Source organism: Rhincodon typus, chromosome 37 (genome assembly GCF_021869965.1).
Source record: "Rhincodon typus isolate 14 chromosome 37, sRhiTyp1.1, whole genome shotgun sequence".
In the NCBI taxonomy this organism is placed as follows: domain Eukaryota; kingdom Metazoa; phylum Chordata; class Chondrichthyes; order Orectolobiformes; family Rhincodontidae; genus Rhincodon; species Rhincodon typus.
In genome coordinates this window covers 3247016-3263715 of record NC_063368.1, presented here as the reverse complement: position 1 = coordinate 3263715, position 16700 = coordinate 3247016, and the positions used below count along the sequence as shown (strand labels likewise).

The window sequence follows — 16700 nt, the reverse complement described above, 5'->3', positions numbered from 1 at the left end:
TTCATTTACAAAAGAATGTAGAAGTCCGACAAAGTATGAGGCACAGGCAACTGTTCTCGGTCTTGCCCTAAAAATTGCCTTGTCAATTGGAACAATTGTTAGAAAGTATAAAAAAAAAACTGGATTGACCAGCTGGTATTGGCAGAAATAACAATAGTCCTGTCAACTCTGCAAAGTCCTCCTTAGTAATATTGGGGGTTTGTGCTAAAATTGGAAAAGCTGTTTCACCGATTAATCAAGCAATAGACTCATTGTCTGTAAGGTATAACTTCATGAGTGTGATTGTTTCCCAGACACTACCATCATCCCTGCTTATGTCCTGTCCCAGTGGCAGGACAGACCCAGCAAAAGTGATGGCACAGTGGTATAAAGTCAGGAAGGAGTGGCACTAGCAGTCCTTATCAATGATGCCTGACCACATGAGGTCTCATGGCATCAGGTCAAACATGAATAAGTAAACATCCTGCTGATTACCATGTTCCGTCACCCATAGGCTGATGAATCGATACACGTCCATGTTGAACAGCATCTGGAGAAAGCACTGAGGGTAGCAAGAATGCAGATTATTCCCTAATTTGGGGATTTCAATGTCCACCTTCAAGAGTGGCTGAGTAGCAGCACTACTGAACAGACTTGTTGAGTTCAAAAGGAAATAGCTGCTATGCTGGATCTGTAACAGGTGGTGAGGGAACCAACAAGAGACATAAGCAAACTCGACATCATTCTCCCCAATCTTCCTGCCAGAGATAAATCTGTCCATGACAGTATCAGTAAGTGTGACCACTGCACAGTTCTTGTGGATGAAGTCCTGCCTTCACATTGAGAATTCCTTGCATCATGTTGATGGGCGCTATCACCATGCCAAATGGGATGGAATTCAAGCCAATCTTGCAATTCAAAACTGGGCATCCATGAGGCACCATGGGCCACCAGCAGCAGTGGAATTGTACTTCATCATAATCTGCAATTTAATGGCTGGTATATCCCCACACTACCATTACCATCAAACCTGGTTCAATGAAGAGTACAGGAGACCATGCCAGGAGCAGCACCAGGCATACCAAAAAATGAAGTGTCAATCTAGTGGAGCTATGAAACAGGACTCCACTACAGTGCAAAATAACAAAGGCAGCAAGTGATAGGCAGAGCTGAGTGATTTCACAATCAACAAATCAGATCCAAGTTCTGCAGTCCTACCACATCTAGTGTTGAATGGTACTGGACGATCAAACAGCTCACTGGAAGAGGAGGCTCCACAAATATCCCCAGCCTCAATGTTGGAAGATCCCAGCAGGCCAGTGCAAAAGATAAGGCTGAAGCACTCACAATAATCTTCAGCCAGAAGTCCTAGTGGATGCTTCATCCATGAGTCCCCAGCATAACAGGTGCCAATCTTTGGTCCATCAGTTTGTTCCATGTGATATCAAGAAACAGTTAAAGCCACTGAATACTGCAAAGGCTGTGGGCCTGACAACTTTCTGGCAATAGTACTGAAGAAGACACATGCCCCAGAACTAGCCACACTGCTAACCAAGCTGTTATATGACTGACAAATTCCCGACAATGTAGAAACCCATGTATATCCTGTATAGAAGAAGTAGAAAAAATCAAACCAGTCTTGTCTTGATCATCATTAAAGATCATCAACAGTGCAATGAAGCAACACTAGCTTAGCAATAATCTGCTCACTGATGCCCAGTTTGGGTTTTGCAAAGGCCACTCAACTCTTACCATCATTACAGCCTTGATTCAAACAACAGAGCAGAATTCCAGAGGTAAGAGTTGATATCAAAGCCAAATTTGACCATGTGTGGCATTGAGGAGTCCTAGTAAACCTAGAATCATAGAGTATAAATGATATCTGGTGAGCCAGTGAGAATCTGGGAAAATTCTTCACTGGTTGGATTCATACCTTGCACAAAGGAAGATGGTTGTGATTGTTGGAGGTTAGTCATGTCCATTCTAGGATATCTCTGTATGAGTTTTTCAAAATAGTGTCCTGGGCCAAAACACCTTCAGCTTCTTCGTTAAACATCAGCAAACATCCCCATAGCTGGTTATGGGGACTGTGCAATCATCAGCAAACATGTTCAGCACCATTTGCAATTTCTCAGATACTGAAGCAGTCCTTATCGAAAAGAGGCAAGATCTGGACAGTAATATCCAGGCTTGGGCTGAGAAGTGGCATATAACATTTGTGCCACACAAGTGAAAGGCAACGACGACTTCCAAGAGGAGAGAATCCAATCATCATCCCTTGACATTCGATGGTATTATCGTCACTGCTCCGCTATCAACGTCCTGGGGATTACCATTCACCAGGAGTTGAACTGGATGAGCCATATAAATACTATGGCTAACAGAGCAGGCCAGAGGCCGGGAATCCTGTAGAAGTAACACACCATGTGACTCCCAAAACATGTCCACCATCTGTAAGGCACAAATCCAGAGTGAGGTGGATACTCCCCATTTGTCTCGATAAGAATAACTCCAACAACCCTTTAATCTTGATACCATCCAAGAATAAGCAACTTATTTGATTGACACCACATCCAGAAATATCCCTCCGTCACCAGCGCTTAGTAGTTGCAGTGTGTACCATCTGCAAAATGTACCGCAGAAATTTACCAGAGCTTCTTAGGCAGCATCTTCCAAACCCTCAACCCCTTCCATTGGAAGGACAAGGATATCAGATACTTTGGAACACCACCACCTGCAATTTCCTATCCACCCTGACTTGGAAATATATCGCTATTCCTCCAGTATTGCTGGGTCATAGTCCTGGAACTCACTCCCTAACGGCATTGTAGGCTTGCCTTCAGCACATGAAGTGCAGTGCTTCAAGAAAGCAGAACAGCACCACCTTCTCAAGGGCCATTAGGGATGAGCAATAAATATACAATCATCAGTGCACACATCCCAAGAATTATTTTTCTAAATTAGATAAAGTCTATTTGGTCAAGGCACCAGCAGATTTCCATTTGTCACAACAGTTACAGCAGCAAGTTATATCTATTTAGCACTTTTACAATAATGAAATGTCCAAGGATGCCAGGGATATTTTAACGCAAAATTCAACATCAAACCAAATATGGTGATATTATAAGCTGGTAGCCAAAGGAGCATCTCTTTAAGGAAAAAAGAGAGGTGGAAGTTCATAGAGAAATTTCCAGAGCTAAGGGCCTAGGCACTTGTAGGCATGTGGGAGCGATTAAAACTGAGGACTGTCAAGAAGTCAGAATTAGACAACTATAGGTACTTTGGAGAGTTAGCCAGAGGACATCCCTGCCCACCACTGCAGTGGCTGAGAGATAAGCACAGAACACAGGGATGGCCTGTGTTCTTTTTAATGTCAGAAGTCACATGACACCAGGTTATAGTACAGCAGGTTTATTTGGAATCACACAAGCTTTCAAAACGCAGCCCCTTTGTCAAGTGCAGTGAGAGAGCAGGGCACACAGACAAAGAGTTTATAGGCAGAGAGATCAAAAGATCATACAACTGGTGTGAGAGGAGTGTCAGATGATAAGTCACTGCAGGTGACCAACACCGGCACCTCCACATCATGTTCTTTTTAATAACAGGTCCTAACTAAATTATTGTGCATCTTTACTAGGGACACCATGAGAGAAGTTCTCCATCTCCTTCGGAATACTGGGAATCCTCAGGTGGAATACATAATCCGAACCTTAAAGAAATGGGCCAAAGACAATCGGTTAGCTGTTTAAAGGCCCAGAGCAAAACGACCAAGAAATAGAGTGAGGGCCGGAAGGAAGTGCTGCCTTCTTAATGATGGACTCTGTTTCTCTCACTGTGTGAGTAGTTATTGCGCAGCCCCAACAAACAGCTCTCGGGATGTGCAATGATGCAGTGCAGTGCTCCATGGAAGATGCTTGCTGCTGTCTGATTGACTGCAGTCAAATGATCTGCCAAAATTAAAACTACGCATTTAACGCAGTTTCAATTCCCTTTGTTACTTTGCTGCCCTTGATGAATAAAGATTATATTGAGCGCTTCCATGTCTGCACTGTCAAATTATACTACTGCACACTGACCCCTATTGTTATATTTTTCTCTGCATCCACTTAGCTGAGCAGGTCACAGGGCAAAAGTGGCTTCATAAATTACAAAATCCCTTTAAATGTCTGTTACGGAAGCTATACTTTCCCCACTTCACGTGAGTATGCAATAGTCACACTCAAAGAAAATACCTGTAATTTCAAATGACTTGTTGTTCTCCTGTCCTGCAACTTTTATCAGAAAACTGCTCGCTGGTTTGTTTATTTGGTTGGGTTCAAGCTCACTACATGGTGAGCAAGTCTACAGATTAATAGCAAACATGCCATCAGAGCATTTGCCCCAGCAATGGTCCCACCATATGGATACCAGATACAGTTTACCCACATGTAGACTTCCTGCCAGGAGCAGTGCTAAGCAGCAGTGATAGTTTCTCTCCACTCCCCCCAGTCCAGAAGTAATAAAGTGTCAGGCATCCCACATGCTGTGGGCACAGACTTCCAGTAAGAGAGAAGCAGCAGAGGCTGGGCAGGGAGCAGGTTGACACTCAGAGCTGTGGAATAAGAAATGCAATGGGGGAGCAAAACAAGGCAAAACAGTCCAATTTGCTAACCAGTATCCTGCACTGGAGAGTGTGCACAGTTGTACCAGATGTGAATAGATCAGGCTCAACTGTGATGCCCCGCTCTCAGTGGAATAAGCTATAGAGACTCCGCATCAAGTTCATGTTTGTAAAGAACACCTATTTGCATGAGGTGCCTAGTCCTGTGCCCATGGGACCGAAATCTAACACCAGTCAGCAGCTCAGGGTGAACCTTTTCACATAAAAATTGTTCAATACAATGTTTACTGGTTAATATCAATGTGCAGTTTGGTTATTGGTATTCTGTATCCATGTCTGTTTTTGCATAATTCTTATATATTTAGTATACTTGTAAATTATTTTGTGTAAATAAAGCATTTATTTGCAACACACTCCTTTTGCTAAACATGGGTATGTTTCATTTTGAGTGAATCTGCTCCTGCAGTTTGATCCCAGTGGGTTGGAGCAGCAGTTACTTTCCCCCTTTCCTACTACTCAGCTATCTCTCAATCTCTCTATTTCAAGTACAATTGATTAAATGTATTTACTCATCCATTGAAAGGAGATGTGGAATTTTTTTTTAGAAATGTACCTAATGAGGAAAGGCAGTTGCTCTGAGATGAAAGAAGCACCAGATATGTCTGAACAGTACTTTTCAGTTCAGTGTCAACTATATGCTTAATGGAACAGGAAAAGATGACAAGCAAGTGTTGATTTTGGAGGTCTGTGATCATAGTTACTTAATATAGACAGGCAACAATTTGTAGCAATTTTCAGCTAGTTTATTGAGTTTAAGTGGCAGTTTTGATATGATACATTAGTTAATTAGACTAAAAAAGTATACAACCTGACAGATTGGAAAGTTTCACCGATCTCGAAGCTGTTCTGTAGAATGGAAAAGCATGGGTGGCGATTTTGAAGTGGTGGAGCGTTCATCCCTGACGTCATGCAGTCTCTGGTGGTATCAGACTTTGTTCTTCTTTCTTGCTGATTTAAGAGACCTCCTGGTCTTCTCACAGGAAGAGGGTAGCTTGTTTCCCTCTTTGTCCTTTCCTACCCATCTCTGTTGAGATAAATGTTTTTAATCATCTGTTCGGATATGTTGTGACACATTGTAAATCAGTGACAGATGGAATTTAACTCTGAAACGCATGAGGTGATGCACTTTGGAACAAGACAAGGGAGTACTCATTGAATGGCAGGACAAAGGTGAAAAGGGAGGTTAAGGAGGATATTTGCTCTTATCAGTAGTGGTATAGAATATAACAGCAGGGAGGTTATGGTGGAGCCATACAAAACTTTGGTTATGATGTGGAGGTGCCAGTGTTGGATGAGGGTGGACAAAATCAGAAGTCACATGACACCAGGTTATGGTCCAACAGGTTTATTTGAACTCAAGCTTTCAGAGCGCTTCCCCTTCGTCAGGTGAAGTGGTGGAGAAGAGCGCACAGACACAGAGTTTATAGGCTGAGCGATCAAAAGATCATACCACTGGTGTGAGTGAAGTGTTGGATAAAAAGTCTCTGCAGATGACCAAGCATTTTAGAGTAAAGTGTCAACAGGTGAATAACCCGTGAAGGGATGACCTATATATGATTAAATGAGGCAGAGAGATAATTACAAAAAATATAAGCTGGTGCTGGAGACAAACTAAATGACTGAAATAATAGGTATACTAGTTGCATGCCGAGGGTCTAACCAAAGTAATAAGTAATTCAGGACTGTACAAACTAATTAAGGTAGAGAAAGATCATATTTTTTCAAGGTGATGGTGTCAAAACAGGAGAGTAAGGAAGATTTTACAGATACAGAATGGTGTGGTGGGGTCACATGTAGTGCAACATGAACCCAAGATCACAATTGAGGCCATCTTCATGGATACCGAGCTTGGCTATCAGTCTTTGCTTGGCAATTCTGCATTGTTGTGTAAGTCGAAGTCCACCTTTGCTTACCTGAAGATTGGAGGCTGACTGCCTTGACTGCTGAAGTGATTCCCCCACTGGGAGGGAACATTCCTGTCTGGCAATTGTTGCATGGTGTCCATTCATCCATTGTTGTAGCGTCTACGTGGTTTCGCCAATATACCATGCCTCGGGGCATCCTTGCCTACAGCGTATGAGATAATCAACATTGACTGAATCACATGAGTATCTGCTGTGTACATGGTGGGTGGTGTTCCCACGTGTGATGGTGGTATCCATGTCGATGATCTGACATGTCTTGCAGAGGTTACCATTGCAGTGTTGTGTGGTGTTGTGGCTAATGTTGTCCAGAAGACTGGGTAGTTTTCTGCAAACAATGGTCTGTTTAAGGTTTGACGGTTGTTTGAAGGTGATAAATGGAGGCTTAGGGAAGATCTTGGCAAGATGATCATCGTCATTGATGGCATGTTGACAGCTGCAAAGAACATTGCATGGTTTCTCTGCTCCGAGGAAGTACTGGATGACGAAGGGTGTTGTATCGGTCTTATCCTGTGTCTGTCTTCTGAGGAGGTTGTTGCAGTTTCTCGCTGTGGCACATCAGAACAGGCCATCAATGAGTTCAGCATCATATGCCATTCTTATGAGGGCGTCCTTCAAAAACCTTTTAGGTGTCCATCATGTTCCTCCTCATCTAAGCAGATCCTGTGTATGCACAGGGCTTGTCCGTAGAGGATTGCTTCTTTAATATATTTTAGGGTGGTAGCTGGAGAAGTGCAGCATCTTGAGGTTATCCGTGGGCTTGCGGTAGAGTGAGGTACTGAGGTGTCCATCCTTGATCAAGATGCATGTGTCCAAGAATAAGGCTGATTCTGAAGAGTAGTCCATAGGGAGTCTGATGGTAGGATGAAACTTGTTGATATCACTATGTAGTTGTTGCAGTGACTCATTGTCATGAATCCAAAGGAAGAAAATGTCATCAATGTATCTGGTGTATAGCGTTGGTCGGAGGTCCTGTGCCATGAAGAAGTCTCGCTTGAACTTGTACATGAAAATATTGGTATATTGGAGTGCAAATTTGGTCCCTAGGGCTGTTCCATGTGTCTGGATGAAGAACTGGTTGGTGAAGGTGATGACGTTGCGGTCGAGCATGAAGCGGATGAGTTGTAAGATGATGTCTGGAAATTGACAGTTGTTGGTATTGTGTACTGAGGCTGCTGCAGTGATGTCAACATCAAACCATTGTTCGCAGCAAACTACCTAGCCTCCAGGGCAACATCGACCACAACACCACACAACCCTGTCATGGTAATCTCTGCAAGACATGTCAGATCATCGATATGGATACTACCATCACACGTGGGAATACCACCAACCACGTACATAGCAGATACTCATAAGACTCAGCCAATGTTGTGTATCTCGTACACTGCAGATAAGGATGCCCCGAGGCATGGTACATAGGCGAAACCATGCAGATGCTACGACAATGGATGAATGGACACTGTGCAACAATTGCCAGAAAGCAATATTCCCTCTCAGTCGGGGAACATTTCAGTGGTCAAAGGTACTGAGCCTCCGATCTTCGGGTAAGCATCCTCCAAGGCAGACTTCGAGATACACAACAACACAGAATTGCTGAGCAGAAAGTGACAGCCAAGTTCCGTACCCATGAAGACGGCCCCAACCATGATCTTGGGTTCATGTCGTGCTCCAATGTGACCCCACCACACTGTTCTGTATCTGTAACATCTTCCTTACTGTTCTGTTTTGACACCATCACCTTGATAAATTGTTATGATCTCTCTACCTTAATTAATTTGTACAGTTTTGGATTATTTATTACTTTGGTTAGACCCTCGGCATGCGACTCGGACACCTATCATGTCATTTGAGTCATTTAGTTTGTCTCCAGCACCACCTTATTTTTAATTTTTGTAATTATCTCTCTGCCTCATTTAATTGGATTATAGGTTGTCCCTTCGCTGGTTATTCATCTGTTGTCACTTTACTCACCATCTAACACTCTTGATCACCTGCAGACACTTTTTATCTGACACTCCACTCACACCTGTTATATCACCTTTTGATCTCTCAGCCCTTGATGTCTCTGCCTATAAACTCTGTGTCTGTGTGCTCTTCTCTATCACTGCACTTGATGAAGGGGCTGCTCTCCAAAAACTTGTGATTTCAAACCTGTTGGACTATAACCTGGTGTTGTGTGACTTCAAAGTTTGGTTAGGCCACAGCTGCAGGACTGAATGTGGTTCTGGTTACCACACTAGGAAAGATGTGATTGCACTGAAGTGTCTACAGAGAAGATTCACCAGGATTTTCCTTGAGCTGGCACATTCTAACTATGTGAGGCTAGGTAGGCTGGAGTTGTTTTCTTTAGCGTAGAGAAAACTGAGGGCACGCCTGTTTGTGGTTTATAAGATTGAGGGGCATGGACAGGATATGAATAAGAAGCAGCTATTCCCCTTGATTAATGGGTCAGTAATGAGGTGGGCATCATTTTAAGGTGAAGGGCTTAAAATGCTTGCAGTCAGAGTGTATGGGAATCTGGAATGCACTGCTTTGGAGAGTAGTACCGGTGGGAAATCTCACCACCTTTTTGAAAAGTATGTGGATGAAAACTTAAAATGTTACAACATTCAAGACCGTGGGCCAAGTGTTGGAAAATGGGATAAATGTAGATAAATTGACTCCGATTTGAAGTGCCTCTTCTGTACTGTCTGACACCCTCCCCTCTGGAGTAGCTAGGACTTGAACCCAGGCCTTCTGGCTCAGAGTCAGGGATGCTATGCTGTTCAACCAAATCCTTCCCTGTTAATATACCTTATTTTGGGGGCTGGTCACCCATGTATGTCAATCACCTATCTAAACACACTCAGCTAATGACCATGGATAGCTACCAAATCAACGGATTACCATTGTCCCCTTGCCCACATCCATTTGAAGATTTAGTGTTCTTTCCTTCCAAATACTAAATCTTATTTTCAAAAACACAACACTCATAAGAGGGTACCATGATGCCCAATAATTTTTTTTATTTACACTTGCAAAAGGCAAGTTACTACTGTAACACAGTAGTACAGGATATTAAGTATGGAATACTAAGAAAATGCAATTTTAAAGTGGACTGCAATTTCCAAAAGTTCTCCCTTTGAGAAGGAAATATCCCCTAATTTATTGATTTAATATCATTTGCAGATAAAATGCGAAAGCTACTGGAACTGGTGATGTCAAGCTTTGAGTGGCCACTAAACCTAAGGTCAACATCCTATACCAAAGTTCTGACTTGCATTGTAAACCAAGTCAAAAAATGCTGTCTAGCTTTTGAATCCTTATTCCACTTCTTTGTTCAATCAGACCATTTTAACCAGATATTTTTTCAGGATACTGGTCCTACAGATCTGAGGTTTCAAACAAAGAAAGGTTTGGGTGGTCAAATTGGGAGACAGCCTTGAGTGCCTCATTCTGCATGAAGGTATTTACTCAGCACTGTGGTGTTATGTATGGAACTTCCTATCATAACTGTCTTAGTGGAGTGGAAGGAAAAGGTAGGTATCCAAATGGGGCACATATCTCTCCCCTGTTTGAGGTTTCCTTTCTCCTTGCCTCAGATTGTTGGATTTATTCCTCATTCTTCATTTAAACTGTACTTTCACCCTTTGATAACTCAGCTCATTTTTAGCTAGTTATGGTATATTCAATTACAGCAACAGATTTGATTAGACTGAAAGATTCTTCAACGCTCCCTTCATCTTTACACATCTTGTGGATTTTTCTTGTTACATATTATCCCCCTCCCCCAGCTTTCAATATTCTGCTCTTTGGGGTTAGGTGGGTGAATTCAGTTCTCGTATAAAAAACTGCCAGTGGCAAGGGCACGTGTTCAAGATAAAGCTGTCAGTTAGGTAATTTCATCTAACTTTCCATTCACTTGATATAATTAATAGCTACTTCTAAGTTGATTATTTTCATTTCCCATTTAATACTGTCACTTTTCCCCATCAGTATCCTTTTATTCTACGTAGGACATGCTATTAATTATCATTCCATCTGATTTAGGAGCTCTGGAAAAACTTAAAAGTTGTTTTTTTTAATTTCTTTAAAGAAGCAATCAAACATTCCTATGTGGTTCCAAGCATTATCAAATCCTGCTTACTTGTTCTTTATTACATAAAAATATTACTTTCCCAAAAATAATTGGCTAGTTTATGATTGACACTTCTTTTTTTTAAATTATCCCAGATTCAAGTATGGTAATAACAGATTTGAGGATTTCTTTTGTGACAGAATCAGTGTTGTTCGTGTCTTGACAGGCCAATTAATTGCTTCCCAAACAATCTTTCTCATTTTTAAGGCAAATATAAACTGCCTAAGCAGTTCCCATTAGTTTTTTGTTTTAAATTAAAAGGAACCCCAATTTTCAACACATGTAACTTTGCAAATTTGTTCAATTGATTTTCCATGTTGTTGCTAAGGCAATGAATGAATGATTTTTATTGTCAAGTGTATTTTACAGTGAGAAAATACAATAAAATAGAGTGAAAAGCTTTCATTAATTGTCACAATATGATGTCATTTTGATAGTGTAAGAATAAGAGAAAAATAAAAAGATATAGCTTGAAGAGATGTCCATCTACGTTTGAGTTCTGTGCTGGCTGAAAACCACCACTGCTTCACCAGACCCGACTGATATTGAAGACACCCATCCTCAAGTGCCATTTTGTGTGGCTGGGCTGATTCACCCCTGCCACCTCCTGGGCCGGGCCCACCAAAGTCGGAGTTTCTCGCCACAGCCTACATCATCAATGTTGCCGCGATGCCCTTCCAACACTGACATTGCTCCTAATCATAGTCAGACCTCAAAACCAGGACAAGAAGATCTTGGGATTTACTTTGACTGTTTTCAGAACCAAACTAACAGATATATCAGAGAGAGTTCAATGCAGTATTCCTATTTTATCTGCTGATGGTCATGATATTTGGGATGTATTTATGGGGAAGCTGGATAAGTACATGGGGGAGAAAGAAACAGAAGGCAGTGCTCATGATGTGAGATAAAGGGGATGGGTGGAGGCTCATGTGGAGAATAAGCACAAATATAGTGTGTTGGGCAAAATTGCTTGTTTCTGTGATGTAAGTTCTATGTTTCTAGATTTTTTTAAAATTATTGGTAGTTTGGATAGAAATACATTCTCTATTAGTGGGGTACATGCCTTTCTATTAGACAACTTATAATATCGTAAGATGTAAGAGCAGAAGTAGGTTATTCAGCCTATTGAGTTTGCTCTCTATTCAACGAAGACATGGTTGATCTGATAGTCAACTCCACAGCCTAGCCTCTCCTGTCTTCTGAGGTAAAGAATGCTAAAGATCGATAACCCTCTGAAAGAAAAAAAATTCCCCTCATTTTTGTCTCAAACAGGTGACTCTGAGATTATGTCCTCTGGTCCTAGATTCTCGCACAAGAGGAAATAAACTCTGCATTTACTCTCTCAAGTCCCCTAAGAATCTTGAATATTTCAATAATGTTACCTCATATTCTTCTAAACTCCAATGGGTACAAACCTGACCTACTCAACCTCTCCTCATGAGAAAATCCCTCCATAGCTGGATTCAACTTGGTGATCCTTCTCTGGACTGTCTCCAATGCTGGTGCCATAGGGAGTTGATGGCCTAGTTGTATTATTGCTAGACTACTAATCTAGAAACCCAGCTAATATTCTGGGGACTTGGATTTGAATCCACCATGGCAGATAGTGGAATTAAGAGTCTAATGATGGCCATGATTCTTGGAAAAACCCATCTGGTTCACTATTGTCTTTTAGAGAAGGTCACTGATATTCTCGGCTGGTCTGGCCTACATGTGACCCCAGACCCACAGCAATATGGTTGACTAACTACCCTTTGGGCAATTCTGGATGAGCAATAAATGCTGGTCTTGCCCGTGATGCCCTCATCATGCCAATTAATAATAATAAAAAAAATCCCTCCTTAGATAAGAGGGATCAAAAATGTTCACAGTAACACAGCAGCAGTTCCTCCGGATAATGTCCTCAGCCTAACCATCTTTGCCTGTTTCATCAATGATCTTTCTGCCATCGTAAAGTTGGAAGTAGATGAGCACTGATTATTGTATAATATTCAATAAATACTATTTGTGACAAATCAGATGTTGTGGTGACCAAATGGAGCAAGACCCAGACACTATCCAATCTTGGGCCAATAAACAGCAAATTCAGTTTGCACCACACTCCAGTCAATAGCCTCCAATAAGACAGAATCTAAACATCATGCATTATCATTGGTGAATTTCTCTATCATTACCATCCTGAGAATTGCCATTGATCAGAAACTGAACTGGACCAGCCACATAAATACTGTGGTTCCAAAAGCAGGTCAAAGGCAAAGAATTCTACAGTGAGTACCTCATTTTCTGGCCTCACAAGCCTGTCCACCATGCACACATCAGAGGTTTGGTGGAATACTCACCACTTGCTTGTATGGGTACAGCTCTAACAATACCCAAGAAACTCGATGCTACACTAGACAAAGCAAATCGCTTTGATTGGCACCCCACCCATAATTTTAACCATTCACTGTCTTCACTATCAGTAGTTGTACAGTCCACAAGATGCACTGTAGCAAATCACCCAAATTCTTTTGATAGCACCTTCCAAACCCATAATAGACACCTAGAGGACAAGGGCAACAAATACGTGGGAAATCACCACTTGCAAATTTTTCTCCAAGTTGTATACCGTGCTGACTGGAAGTATATCATCTTCTCTGTCATGGGTGCAAAATCCTGAAATCCCTTCCTAACAGCACAGTGGGCATACCTACATCCCAAGGATGGCAGTGGTTCAAGAAAGAAGCCTACTACTACCTTTTCAAGGACAAATAATTATTTATTGAGTACTAACAAGCCAAAGGATTACACCATGAATGACAGACTCTGGAAATTACTGAAGATCAGAGGGATGTGCATATCCTTCATCCCTAAAGGTAGCTGGACAAATAGTTAAGGTGTTTAAGAAGACACAAGGGATACACTATTAACTTAGGTACAGAATACAAGAGCAGAGTGGTTATTGCTGGAATTGTACAAAATGCTGGGTAGGCCATCATGGAAGTGCTGTGTGTGGTTCTGGTTGCAAAGTTGTAGGAAGGATGTCATCGCACCAAAGAGAATGCAGAGGAGATCACAGAATCATAGAATTGTTATGGTGCAGAAGGAGGCCATTCAGCACAACTTCTGTTACCTAGTGCTAATCTCCTGCCTTTTCTGCATATCTTTGCATACCATTTCTATACAAATAATCATTCAATACCCCTCGTGAATGCCTCAATTGAACCTGCCTCCACAACATTCCAGGCACTGCATTCTATACCTTAACCACTCCTTGCATAGGATCACAGAATTCCTAAAGTACGAAGTAGGCCATTTAGCCCATTGAGTCTACACCAACCATCTGAAGAGCATTCCACCCAGACTCAGCCCCCCCACCCTATACCCCTGCATTTCCCATGGCCAATCCACCTTACCTGCACAGCTTTGGACTGTGGGAGGAAACTGGGGCAAACCCACACGGACAAGGGAGAATGTACAAACTCCGCACAGACAGTCACTCAAGGGTGGAATCGAACCTGGGTCCCTGGCACTGTGAGGCAGCAGGACCACCCATGAGCCACCATACTGCCCAGAAAAAGGGTATGAAAAGGTGTTTCTTCTCACATCACCCTTTCTTTGTTTGCACATCACTAAATCTATGCTCCCTTATTCTTTATCCTTTTACGAGCAAGAACAGCTTCTCCCTATCTACATATCTGTGGTTTTGAAAATTTCTATCAAATCTCTCAGCAGCCTTCTCTCCAAAGTTGGCAGTCCCAGCTTCTTGAAACATGTTTAACATCATCTCCTTGATCTTGTAATTTATGCCCCTCTTAATGAAGCCGAGAATACTGTATGCTTTATTCATTGCACTCTTCCATTGTGGGGAGGCAATGGCCTAGTGGTATTATTGCTGGACTGTTAATCCAGCGACCTAGATAAGGTTCTGGGTACCCGAGTTTGAATCCTGCCAATTAAGAATCTAATGATAACCAGGAACCCATTGTTGATTGTTGGAAAAACCCATCTGATTCATAAATGTCCTTTAGGGAAGGAAATGACCATCCTTACCTGGTCTGGCTTACATGTGACTCCAGACCCACAGCAATGTGGTTGATTCTTAACTGCCCTCTAGGCAAATGGGATGCCCTCATCCCGTGAATGAATTAAAACAAAAACATTTAACCTACCGCCTTCAATGATCTGTGCATAAAAACACCAAGGTCCTTCTCTGCACCCACTTAAGAATTGTAGTCCCTATTTTGTACTGTCTTTCAATATTCTTCTGACCAAAATGCATCTACCTCATACTTCTCACATTAAACATCATCTGCTTCCTATCCATCCGTTCCACCTGCTTGTCAATGTCCTTTTGGAGTTCTACATTGCCCTCCTCAAAGTTTACAATTCTTCTTAGTTTGGTGTCATCTACAAACTTTCAAATTGTTCCCTGCACACCAAAATCCAGATGATTAATACATATCAGGGACAGCAACGATCCCAATACCAAACCCTGGGAAGCCCTACTACAAACCTTCCTCCATTAAATTCAGAATGATGTCTGAGCTAAAGGTTCTGAGCTATGAAGAAGGATTGTTTAGGCTGGGTTGTTTTCCTTGAAGCAGCAAAGGGAACTTGGTAGAAGTGTATAAGATTATGAGGGGCATAACCACATTTTCTGTTAGTGAATGGATCAATAACCAGGGTGCATATAATTAAGGGAAGAGGCAGAAAGATAAGACGGAGGTTGAGGAGAAATTTCTTCACCTAAAGAGTGATGGGAATCCAGAACTCGCTGCCTGAAAGCATGGTTGAGTTAAAAACATTTAAGTAATATTTTGATATTCATTCGTGTTGCCATAGCCTGCAGGGCTATGGGCCAAGAGCTGGAAAATGGTATTAATGTAGTCAGATCTTTGTTGACCAGCACAGATATGATTGACAGAATGGCCTTCTTCTGCGCTGTAAATGTGGTGGAGTCTATAATTAGGCATAGACAATAATTGCTGGCCTAGCATGCTGACATCTCAAGGAATGGAAAGCAAAATCTGGAAACACTGGGTAAGTTGGTCAATATCCAACCAGAGACAGAGTTATCATTTCAGCTTGATGACCTGTCAATAGAACCAGAGTTGTGGAGATCAACTATTTTATGACAAGAACAGAGCCAGGGCAAAGGAAGTGGAAAACCAATGAATAAAAATGAATCTGAAGCACAATAGGAGAACTGGAGGTAACTGTTTATACCAGGGAACGAAATGTAGTAGGAATAACTGAAAAATAATTATACTGGAATTTGGTATCACAAGTGAAACAATTAAAAAAGGTAAGGATGGAAGGTGGAGTACAAATTACAGATATCAATGGCAGTAAAAAATAGAAAAAATATTAAGATAGAAACAATTGGTGTGAATTGATCATGCATAAGGAACATCTGGTCAAAGCAATCACAGTATAAGGTTTATGTCAATGCTGACAAAGATCAAAGTACTGGATTGGGAAGAAAGTTTATTTCAAAGGGATACAAATGAAACAATGGAGGATAAACTGGGATAAAATATTGACCAATAAAGAGATAGAACAATAGTGGGAAATACTTTAAAAGGTTATCAATTAGGTTCAAGAAAAATATACTCCACTTAAAAAGCAATAACAAACTAACCAGTAATGAGGCATGGTGGATAAGTAAAGAGGTGAGAGCAAAATTTCAAGAAAAAGACGTACATTCAGTAAACAGATAATAAAGGAGTGGGTGACAAAAGAGAACACAATGTCCATAAAGAAGTTTTCTTTCCAAAACAAGGAAGGCAGGAAAACGATTAAATTATCAAGGAATATAAAATAGGAAAATGCTCCGAGGACACAAGAATAACAAAAGGAAAAATAGGTATTGTACTAGTAAGGGATACACAACATAAGCTCACGGTTATGAAAGCAAAACAGTAGAATTATTGAATAGAGATAATAGGAACTGCAGATGCTGGAGAATCTGAGATAACAAGGTGTAGAGCTGGATGAACACAGCAGGCCAAGCAGCATCATAGGAGCAGGAAGG

The 16700-nt window shown here is 41.5% G+C and overlaps 1 protein-coding gene across 2 annotated transcripts in view; it reads left to right on the top strand.

The window, feature by feature from the left end:
* Window positions 1-4995, top strand: part of ttc26 (tetratricopeptide repeat domain 26) — a 77009-nt gene extending 72014 nt beyond the window's left edge. For both annotated transcript variants that reach the window (XM_048617631.1, XM_048617630.1), the window contains one exon: window positions 3617-4995. In XM_048617631.1, coding sequence (XP_048473588.1) covers window positions 3617-3728 — 112 coding nt within the window. In that variant the 3' untranslated portion in view covers window positions 3729-4995. The remainder of the gene's footprint in view (window positions 1-3616) is intronic.
* The last annotated feature ends 11705 nt before the right edge of the window (window positions 4996-16700 follow it).